This window comes from Lates calcarifer, linkage group LG5, assembly GCF_001640805.2.
Source record: "Lates calcarifer isolate ASB-BC8 linkage group LG5, TLL_Latcal_v3, whole genome shotgun sequence".
NCBI classification, from domain to species: domain Eukaryota; kingdom Metazoa; phylum Chordata; class Actinopteri; family Centropomidae; genus Lates; species Lates calcarifer.
Window position 1 is genome coordinate 11377545 of NC_066837.1, and position 12056 is coordinate 11389600.

At 42.3% G+C, this 12056-nt stretch overlaps 1 protein-coding gene across 1 annotated transcript in view; it reads left to right on the forward strand.

Annotated features, from left to right (window-relative positions):
- Positions 1-301: 301 nt before the first annotated feature.
- coro2aa (coronin 2Aa) overlaps positions 302-12056 on the forward strand; it is a 36179-nt gene continuing 24424 nt past the window's right edge. The window contains exon 1 of the mRNA XM_018661554.2: positions 302-597. Coding sequence (XP_018517070.1) covers positions 583-597 — 15 coding nt within the window. The 5' untranslated portion in view covers positions 302-582. The remainder of the gene's footprint in view (positions 598-12056) is intronic.

The following is a 12056-nucleotide window of genomic DNA, read 5'->3' on the forward strand; positions in this document are numbered from 1 at the left end:
GCTTTATTTTAACAGTGTGACCACAGATATTATAATCTAACCTCTGTATATCAGTCTGTGCCACCCCAAGGCCTGACACCCACTCCCACCCCCCTTTATGAAACCTGTCAGGCTCCGCCCCTGCAGCTTTAACTATCATTTTGTATTATTTCCACGTGCAGTGTCTGTTTTCTGTATTAGAAATGTTTAGAGACTTGATGGTGATTTAATTTCCCTTTAATGACACAGTTTGCTTTAAATCAACCTGGGCTGCCTCGCCCCTCCCTCCCTCCCTCCCTCTCGTCGCATCCTGTGCTCGCATCTCTCCTCTTCCTCCTCCTCCTCCTGCTCCTGTTGTGTAGCTGTGGTGAATCCAGGAGGGAATGTCCTGTCTGTGAGTTTGTCCTCTCTCTGTGTCTCTGGGACTGTGAAGGTCAGAGCGGACATCAGGACTTTAACTCAGCACCATGAAACAGCAACAACCAGAACTGTTTTAACACGACTCGTCCCTGCTCCTCCTCCTCCTCCTCCACCGCCGCTGCCGCTGCTCCTGCTCCTCTTCAGGGACAAACCACCACCACCTGCCGGCTCGTCTCTCACCATATGACCGTCTCAAAGGTGAGTTCACCTCAGTGTCTTAACTCCTGCAGCGGCTCTGCGGTGTCTCTGCTCGGTCCCGGTTCATAGTTTTTACTCCAGTCTGTGTGGTCTGTGTGTGGAGCAGCAGCAGCAGCAGCGTGGCTCCGAGCTGCAGCTCTGCCATGCGGCTCCACAGCGTCCTCTGACCGGCTGCAGCCCGGATCCTGGTCTCCAGGGTCTCCTGGTCTGTGTGAGGGTGTTTCAGGCTGGAAGGAGGTTTGATTTCCTCACTGTGAGCTGCAGGTTCAAACAGACCAGGATGGGTTTAACTCTGAAGAAAATACCGTTGTGTTTGTTTTATGATGTGAGAGGTCACAGCTGTTTCTACTGAACCTGTTTAAAATCTGATCTGATCATCCATCTTGTCTCATTTCCATAACTGTGGCCTGAACAGTGTCAAATAAAACCAGGAGCAGATAAAGATTATTTCATGAATTGTTTTGGTCAGAAAATGTCAGAAAACTGGTGGAAAATGCAGTTTATTCAGTTTATTAGGTACACCAGGTGAAAACCAACACAGTCTGATACATCAGTCCTTATGAAGGTGAAGTTTAATCTTTGCTGAAACTGTTTCAAAGATACGTTGATTCAGCTTTTGTGTTGTTGTAGTTTGTGTCACAGTTGAACACGGATGAGTTTCTATCAGTTAACCATCTGATAACCTGTCAGCTGAAGATTGATCTTGTTATAATGATGATTAATCCAAATATATTCAGTTTACTCTCATATATGATGAAGAACATCATCAAATCTTCATATTTTCTGTTTGGAGAAATTGTTTCTGATGAGTTTTCTGTCGATTGTCGAATAGCTTCTCTTTCAGCTTTAAATAAAATACGTGTTAGGGTCGGGGGTTTGGAGGACGGTTGAAGTTTTCTTCATTTCTGTTTAGAAACCGCTGAGTCAGATTATTTCCACAGAATTTATCACAGACTGATTTCAACACCAAGAAACGGGAAACTGCTGCAGCTGCTGCTTCTTTGTTGTACATGTCAGTAAACTCAGTGGTTTTGTGTTTTGGATTAGCTGTCAGACAGAACCACAGATTGTGTATGAAGAGAAGAAAACAGGAGTCAGATATTCATCAGTCACAGTATCTTCAGATTTATCCAGAACTCAGTTTGTCGTTCATCATCTTCATGTCTACAAACACTTGATTATTGTTGTATGAATGTATTATCTTTGCTCTGTGGGAGGCTGTGGTTCAGCAGATGGTTTGGATCCATTGTCTTTACTCTCTCTGGTCTGAGTGGACATAAACAGACTTCAGACAAAAGAGGAATCAGTGTCTAATGAGCTGAGTCTAATGTTCACTGCATATGGAGCAGAGAGGCCGAGGACCTGGTCCATCGGTTCTGCAGGAGTTGATCCAGGACACGGTCTCTGTCTGGACTCCAGATCATTGGTCAGTGTTTGTGGACCTGTGGTTTTGTGTTGCGATGATGTGATGATACTGACTCATGGTTAAATGCTGTCGTCCACACGATTCAAAGCTCACTCAGAGTTAAAACTGAGTTAGTTATTGAAGGTTTGGTTCAGGAGCAGTGATGTTTTTATTTAAATCATATTCTCCCAACATTAATTTAGCATTAGCTGAAGCCATTCATGCATTAGCACAATGAGCCTTCAGACATTTCTGCTCTCTTTCCAGTTGTTTTTCATAAATAACAACAACAGAAACCATGAACATTTTTTTAGCTCAAAGTTCAAGTGTAGTCTGAAGATTTAACATTTGACTCATTCAAGTTTTACTAAAATCTTTGGTGTCCATGAGTTGTGAAGATCAAACTCTCGTGTCTGTGTGTTCAGTGTGGAGCTGGAGGCAGGAGACCATTAGCTAATGCTTTGCTTAGCTTAGCATAAAGGCCAGAAACAAACATCTACCCTGGTTCTCTCTCTAAAGTAAAAACACCTACGAGCTCCTCTGAAGTTCATCAAAGAACGTGATACATCCTGTTTCTTTAATCAGAAACTAAAATATTCAGGTTTTACAGGGAGATGTTGTGTGTTTCTGCAGTAACATGTTGGAGTTATAGTTTGTGATAGTTCATTTAGTTTTGTCAGTGTTTATTGATGGAGACAGCAGAGGTCTGCAGTGATGGATGAGGAGCAGCAGCAGGATGATGTGAATGATCCCAAGTTACAAACATGTTAATCTTCTCTTGTCAGTACTTTCACTCCTACAACACATGAACATAATGTAACACACAGAGCCAGCTGCTCATCCACAAACCTGAAGAGTTTCTGTCCGAGGCAGTGATGTGCTGAGTTTAGGTGAGACAGCAGGACTCCTGCTGGTGTTGGTGTTGGTGTAGAGTGTCGAGGTGTCGTGCCAGCCTGAGATCGGTCTAAGCAGGTCTGTAAACCTCCTGCTGCCAAAATGAGCATCAGACTAATGAGTGTTCAGCTTCACTGGTGGAAACAGAAAACTCCCGAGCAGAAATAAACTCTGTAGTTATCTTTTTAACGAGACAGAAACAGCTCGGCTCTGTGGTGTCAGAGAGTTTTAATGAGGAGTTTCGTATATGTGAAAACACTGCACTCTCCTCTATCTGAAATCTGTTGTGTACTTTCATGTTGGGTCATAAAGCTCTGACCTATATCTGAGGTATGTTATCACACAGGCTGTTCACACATACCTGAGATTCTGTGTCCGCCTGTGACTCCGGCTCTTTGTTCTGCTGAATCTCACAGACTCTGACGTTTCTCTTTCTCATGAAACAGTTAATGTGTATTTATCTTGTACTCACCGGCGTAAGAACAGCGACTACAGCTCAGATCAGGTTTCTGAGATGAAATTCAAACCTGCTTCTGGTCCCACGTGTCAAAGTCTTTCCTGCTGTAATGACTGCTGTGAATCAGGGGCTGATATGTACTTGAACCTGAAGTCTGATTGGTGTCTGTTTACAGTACGGCTCTGTCACACTGCCTGCTGCTGTGCAATAACAGGAGCTTTAACCTATATTTCCTCAGAGACCTGTTGATATTTACTCTCAGACTGAGTTGTAGTGCCTCATGTGTTGTTAGAGCTGAGGGGCATTCGACTGCAAATCATTTTTTAATGACACTGGTTCCAGCTTCTCAAATGTGAGTATGCTCTGGTTTTCAGTCTGGTATGATAGTAAATATAATTTAATCTGCTGAGACATTTAATAAAAAACATAACTTTGGGTCTGATATCTTTGGGTCTATTTAGTATAAGATCTGGAGCTTTTGACCACACAATATGATCTTCGCTGCACGATGAGTTTTGTTGCTGTAACTTGGAAAAGTTCATGGAAGTGTTCAGTAATACTGAGCTGATGAGGATCATGTGAAATAATAATAATAGAAAGCTCCAGAACAGCTACTAAATGGACCTTGAGATGAACTTTTAGACAAATCAAGACATTTAAAGACGTCACTGCACCATTTTATAGACTAAACAATAAAGAGAAAAGAGAGAATAATCTGTGGAATAATTCAGAATGAAAATAGTTAATATTTGCAGTTTTTCATGTTGCTGATTTATTTTCACTTTAATGTAAATAACTAAAAGTCATTAGCTGATGTGAAAAAGCAGCTCTCCTCTCTGCAGACTGTGTGGAGTGTGTGTGGTTGTGTTGGATCACCAGGTGTTTTCCACACAGGTGACGACGGTGATCAGGTAGAGGGCAGGAAGTCGTCATGTGACCAGGTCAGACTGTCGAGGTCTTTCTCTGTCGAAGAGTCTCTGTCTGATATGACTGAATTATAAACCCACAACCTGACAGTGATATCCTGTAACTTTATGATTCATTTATGGCAGTGAAAATAATAAATGTTATTGATTAATATGTAAATTAGTTTGTTAAATGACTCTGCAGTGGTGCAGCAGGAATCATCTGCTCTTAAACATTAACAAGACCAAAGAGATGACTAGTACTGTGACCAGATCCATCCTGGGAGAGGAGTTAGAGTTGTGAAGGACTGTAGATATTTAGGTGTTGGTCTGAATGACAGACTGGACACTGAACACTGGTGCTGTGTAGAAGGGGATAAGCAGACTCTATTTCCAGAGGAAGCTCAGATCCTTCAGTGTGTGCAACAAAATGTTGGAGATCTTCTACCAGTCTGTGGTTGTGAGTGTGATCTGCTTTGCTGTAGTCTGCTGGGCGAGCAGCATCAAAGTCAGGGATGCCAACAGAATAAACAAACTCATCCACAAGGCTGGGACTGTCATTGGACGCAACATGGAGATGTTTGAGTCAGTGAGGGACAAGAGATCACTGAACAAACTGCTCTCCATCATAGACAACCACACCCTCCATGACTCCAGTACAGAGATCATTGTCCAACTAGACTCATTCAGCTCTGCTACAGGAAATCACTCCTGCCATTCTCCACAGCACCGAACAACCACTCACCTCTGTGTGTCAGGTGAACACGACCACCTGTACATACACTATATTTATTCACTACCAGTTACACATCTCTTCTTAAGTTTCTTAAGTTTTTTTACATATCTCACATGTATTCTTAGATGTAAATATTGCACATATCTATATTTGTTCATCATTTAAAGCCAGGTACACAAGTGTGAACTTGTAAATATTGAAAATATTCTTTTGCTGCACTAACATCCACAACTCTGCCCTTAATTGCAATTTCAATTATTTTCTATCATGCTAACATGCTAAACTAATGCTAAACATGGTAAACATTCTGCCCTCTGTTAGCATTGTCATTACGAGCATGTTAGCACGCTAACGTGTAGCTCAGAGCAGCACTGTGTCTGAGTACAGCCTCACAGAGCTGCTAACATCACAGCTCTACACTGAATTATTCATTCAGTCTATAAAAGGTCACAAATCATTCTGCACCAAACCAAAACACCAGAATACCAAAACACCACCCTCTGATCGTTCTGTCTGACTAACAAACTCTACAGATATTGAATTTACAACAATATAAAACCGAGAGAAACAGAAACCGTTTCAGTGAAATAAAAGTGTGTCGTGTAGCAGCAGCTGAAACTGTGTGTGGTTTATGTCCTGTTGGATGATAACAGTGATTCAGTAACAGGTTAAAAACAGCCTGAAGCTGAATCACATCATCTGTGTTCTATCAGAGTCAGACTCTGTGGCAGGAGGTGGAGGAGGAGAACCTGATGTTGTCTCATACATGACTTTACCTCCAGAACAAAAACCCCCCCGACAGGGTCCTGAAGTCTCTGAATCCACCACCACCGCTCCCCCTGTGGTTCAGTCCTCATTGAACCTAATGAATACCTGCCCCCCCACCCCACCCAGCAGGACCCAGGAGACTTCATGGTGTTTTAATCCCACTGTTCTCACACTGTCAGTGAAAATACTGACACTGACTGATCTGACACACACTATACACACCTGTGAAAGAATTTATCTTCACATGTCCTTCATCAGAGGATCAGAAGAACAGGTGTTTTCAGGTAAAAAGGAATTTATTGAAATAACTTGAACTTTCACACTCCTGAGCCCTGATTGGTCGACACCAACACTAATGCAGATGAAGTGAAACCACTGAAGGGTGTGTTCAGACATAGTGCGTTAAAAACATGTCATGCTGGACAGAGTTCAGTCATGTTCTGGTGCCAGATGTTGTGATCTGAGCTTTAATGTCCTGTAAAGTTTAAACTGGGTTTAGTTTTTATGAGAACAATAACTAGATGTTCAGACAAAACTGATTTTGATAATGTCGGGAAAATAGTTTCATCTGACCAACAATTTAAAATCCCAGAAACTGAGAAAAGCAGCAGCTTTAAATTATTACATTAAATATTTGTGCATTTATTAATGAAACGTCTCTCACTGATCATAGATCTTACAGGTGAGCAGTTTCTGCCTTAACATTAACCTGACCATTATTTTCTTGTAAAATGGAGTCATTGTTTGTCCTCACAGTTTCCCAGCTCTTGCAAGCTCTTGTTATCAAAGATCTCTGTTATCAAACAGCTGCTAATTTTATTGTGTCCCTCGTCTTTTCCTACGTTGCAGTAAGATTCATTTCAGAGTGACTGACGTGATAATAATCACTCATCGTCTACACTGTAACAGACAGATCTTTAGTTTAAGTGGATAAATCAGACCTAACCACACTGAGGTGGTTTTATGAGTTAGTCTTTGTATTTTTTTAATGAATTTATTAGTCAGTTGTGATGTGATGTTCGGTGCGCTCAGGCTGAGCTAACAGACTCAGATGTGTCATGTTGAAGTGCTCAGGCTTTAGGAAACAATCTGCTGCAGGATGTGAGGGATGATTACTGTACTTGTCCTGACAATGGTTTGGAAATCCTAAAATGCTCTTATGTAACCAGAGAGGCTGCACGTGACCACAAACCTCTCACTGTTATTGTCTGACTAAAGACCACCAGATTCCTCTGACAAACCAGCTCCTGCTGCTTCAGTCACCGCAGGGCTGGCTCATTTACACAGGGAGGATAATGAGTTTTTAAACAATGGCTTAAAGAGACCTGTTTGTGTTTCAGTCTGATGTTCCATCAGTGTCAGTCAGTGGCAGGCTGTCCCGCACGTTTCTTACATGACAGCTGTCCGACTGTCAGGAGGATTATCTGCTGCTGCTCCCACGTGGGGCGCACAGGGAGAGGATTACTTTAAAAACAGAGAGAGAGAGAGTCTGAGGATCTGTGCAGAGTCGAGCTCTCAGTGATCTCAGACGAGTTTTTCAGCCTGCAGGCCACAGGAGAGAGTTCAGCTCAGTGCTGCAGGACGACACTGAGTCTGAACCAAAGTGAATCTGATTCTGCTGTTAGCTCCTCATGTCCTGTAGCCGCAGGTTCTGCCTCTCATGTTATTAACATTACACTGGAGTCACAGACTGGAGAGTCTGTTTGCTGAGAAATAAATATCTAGAACATCATTTTTAAAAGATGTGTTCAGAATACTCAGAGGCTTTGCTCAGACTGCAGGCAAATCAGGTTTGTTTGTTTGTTTGTTTGACCACACTGCTATTTGCAAGTGCGATTTGTGTGTCCAGACATCACTGACCTGTCTGCATGAGAGCGTCTGATACCTCTATAGAGATCTGACTGGAATCACATTTGAAAACCTCCTACAAAGGTCAACTCTGAAATCAGTCTGAACCAGGCTGAAGACTCTTCTCTCAGTCTGCAGTTTGTTGTGACTCTGTCTCTGTAGTTAGAAACATCAGACTGTATCTCCTCATTTGTTTTAGTTCACGTTGTCCAGATGGAGTCAGAACATACAGTTTGTCTTTTCAGCTACCGTCTTTGTTTGGGTCAGGACGTGTTGCTGATACAGAGCGCTGATTTCTTCACCTCTGTGACGCAGGAGGAACTACATCAGAAAGGTTTATGAACCAGACTCGTAGAGTTTTTATGTCATGGATGTTTAGACTGATTTTTCTGTCTCTCCTCTGGTGAAGAGCAGAAGGTGAGCAGCTGTAGGATGTTGATGCAGCAGTGTTTCAGTCAGCTCCTGCTGTTTGTGGACTCTGAGGGTCTTAGACCTGAGGCAGATGGGTCAGCGGAGTCTGATTCATTATTCATGAATGGAAGTAGATGGTCTCCTCCGCTGATGTGTGTTTATTCACTGTATTGATCCCAGAGGCCTGAGGATGCTCTAATGGCTGAGAGACATGATGTCAGAGTGAGTGCACAGGACAAATACAACATTTATATTTATATATATATAATACTACATTTATTTACTGCACTCAAGTATTTAATTTCACATCATGTTACAGCTCATTTTACTAAATACCATGAAACTTTGTGCAGATACTCATGTTACCCAGAGAAACTCAGCATCTTCCTCTGGTTCCACCATGAGATTTCATGTCCATGTTTAGGATGAACTGTGATCATTCTGATGATCCTCTGACTTTCAGCTGCAATGGTTTTTTTTTCCATCATCCTCAGCTGCTCTCTGTGTTTGGTGATAATTATCAGATGTTAGTGTTAAGAAGGTGGAAACATGTAGAATAGTCAGAATGTGCTGGTTGTGATTTGCATGCAGTGCCACAGACAAACACTCTGGCGTCAGTGAGCTGCAGCTCGTGTGTGTGTGGTGTGTGTGTGTGTGTGTGTGGCTGATAGCAGCAGGTTAATGCAGTTAGCCGCAGGGTGTGATCTGATTAGCTGAGGCCTCCCTCCCTCGGCCTGATGACAGGGCGTGTTCTGCAGCAGGCTGTGTATTGTTTGCACAGAGAGTCTGAGCCTATATAAAGGGGAGGATAATCCCCTGAGTCACAAAAAGTGAAGCTCACCTTGACTACAGTTACTATGGTTAGGATGGAGGGATGGATGGATAGACGGATGGATAGACGGATGGATGGATGGCCAGCCTTTAGGCTGCTCAGGCTGTGACTGGTCTGGTCTGAGGGACGAGCTGAATAATTCATCACCCCTCAGACGTTCGGTCATTTATTATGCAGCCTATATGTTTAACAAACAGTTAATCCTGTTTACACGTTAATTCCTCCTGAACTAATTTTAGAACATCAAACCTCTGTCCTCAGTTTTCCTTCTGTTTGATGCAGAATATTTTTAACTGTGTCGGGAGACTTTTCTGTAAAGACCACCTGTCTGTCTGCACACTGACTTCCATTAGTTATAATTACTACAAGATAACAGAAGGCCTCAGACTCACTCTGCTCTCTGACTGTGATGCGACAGGATCCATAATTATGATTAAAATGACCACTTAATGTACAGTTTTTTTCTAACCAAGTTCTCACTGAATAACTCTGTTTTCTGTGGAGTGATTTGCTTTATGATTACACATATACAGCAGAAAGTGTTGTTCTCTTCCAGAACAAATTAAAATTGTCTTCAGTTGTTCCTCTTTGTTGATTTGTAATTAAGGCAAAGATCTGACAGAAGATCTGCGCACTGTGCTAATAGTTCCCAGTAATTTTAATAGCAACATTTCGATCTACAAGAGATCTTCGTCAGATTTGACAGTGTGCGGATCTTCTGTCTGATTTTTGCCTCCAGTTCATTTTTTGATCCAGCACCTGTGAAAAGTTTTTTGGATGTGCGTGCTCTACACTTTGATTTGTAATTAAGTGCAGCTGAAGTAACTAAAGAGTCAGAAGTGTTGGGAATGAAACACTGACTTTATCTGCTTTAATGTAAAGTGTAAACTTGCCCTGATAACTAGCGTCATACCTATGACAGTAAAGCTAACGTCGTGTTACGTCGTGTTACAGTTCACACTGAGTGAGAACTGAACCTAGATTCTAATATATACAGTGTTCAGGTAGTTTTTTCTCATCCACACCTGTTTCTGCTTTAAATTTACTAAACATTAGTTAAGAAATAAAGAAACATACGAACAGGTCAGAGAAGTAATAACACCTGACTGATTGTAATGGACAGAAGATGGTGGTCGACCTTGGAGGGAGTTATTCCATTTATTCCTCTTGCCATATGTAATTAAATCTAAAATATCAGAGAGTACACAGTCCCTGTCTCTCTCTCTGTTTCATATTGTGTGTTGTGTGCAGTAAAACCTCCACTCAGCAGGTCTTGAGTCTGGACCCTCTAATCTGGTTTTCAGGCTCCTCAGACTCAGTCAGGATTTGTTGTTGTCAGACATCAGTGTGTGTTTGATCACATTCTTTGTGTCTAAAATCATCAGAGTTGTGGTATGTGTGAAAGCTGAGAGGTTATCCTTTTAATTTAACATGCGAGTCAGTAAAATCTATTTGTGTGTAGATTCTCTGTGATGTGGATCCAGGGATTATTGGCTGAACAAACCTGGACTCTGTGCCAGAGCTGATGTCAGCAGGTGAGAGAGGAACAGTTTCAAACATCTGTGGAGCGAATCGGACCTGAAGAAACGAGGCAGCTCTGCTCAGACATGCTAACCGTGACTCATGTGAGCTAACTGCGGCTGAGATCACCATCACACCATGTACTGGACTCGTCCATATGATGAAATGAGGCTGCTCATTAAACCGCAGCAGCAGGGTTTTAGAATGACGAACATCCAAATATTTTGCTCTCCTCGTCACTTCCTGTCCATTGATCGCTGTCGCCTCTCTGTGCTTGATCTGAATGGATCGCAGCTCCGTCTGTCCTCACCTCTGACCGGACTGTCTGCATACTCAGAAACAAATGAAGGAATCCTGTCTCCTCCACAGCGACTTGAGCGGACTCTGGCTGTTTCTGACTTTCTGTTTGATGCAGCAGCTGCAGACGAGCTCTCAGACGAGTGCAGACAAAGATCTGTAACCTGGTGATTATATCAGTTCACTGAGTCACACCTCGGCCTGTTGAGACACACAACCACATCATCTCAAACGCCTTTATTCACACATTGTATTAATTTTACTTCATTCTTCTATCACGTTTTATATTTCAGTATCACCATACTCTACAGTATATATTGGGATGTAGTGTAGTATTTTCTACTGTTTATTGTGTCAAATGACAGAAGGAGATGTGTATCTCTGTGTGGTGTTTCTTTACGCTGAATTTCTGCAGAACCAGTAGTTCCTGTGCTTTTCTTTTGTCACACTCACCTTCCGAGGCTGATAAAGATTCACGACGCCATCAGTCATCAGTTGCTAACAACACTGATCAACCAGTGGCTCAACAAGCTAAGATGATTTTTAGTGAAATAAGATCAAGAAGAACCTGAACTGTTTCTGTCAAACACAAGCGTCATCATCTACTGTAGAAAACCACCAAACTCCAGAGCAACAAAGGTGTCTTCAATTTCTGGATTTGACTCACTGGAATATTTGTTGCTAAGTCTGTACCAGATACCAGACTTGTTTTGAGGGTCAGGGGAGAGGTGTCAGGAATTGGTTGCAGTTTTACAGATGTGTAGAACAGATCGGGTTTCTGGTCCCGATCACAGATGATGCTCGTCACATCGAAACATCACCTTTTCTTTTCTCGATAAAAGACATTTTTAACATGTTGTTATCATGTCAGAATAAGCTGAATTCTTCCAGTCATCCAGCGTCACATCACTCCTTGATTGTTTTCTGTTTCCAAAGAGAATCAGTTTTATTCTCCGCTCAGATTGTGCAGGAACCACTGCCCTAATAAAACCACAGATACAAACGGTGAAATCCACTCTCTCTCTGAGAGCAGTCAAATATATAATGTCAGTGTTCATGTCACCTACACACATTTCATCATCGTCATAAAGTCATTATGTTCCAGTTACAGTAATTGTTGCTGGAGAGTCTTCATCACTTTCTGTTCTCTGATCCACTCACATTATTAACGTTAATTCACATATGAACTGACGCTGAGCTGTTTTCTCTGACTGAGCGGCGAGTTGTAGAATCAGTATGAGTCCTGTGAGTTCAAGCGGGCGTGGCTCCACATTTGCACAGTAAAGAAAAACCAGGCACATGCAAATTTCTGATAAGCTGAAAAAGCTTGACCCGATTCCCCTCCTGGTCAGAGCTGCTGAAGGACTACGTCAGTGATGGAGGAG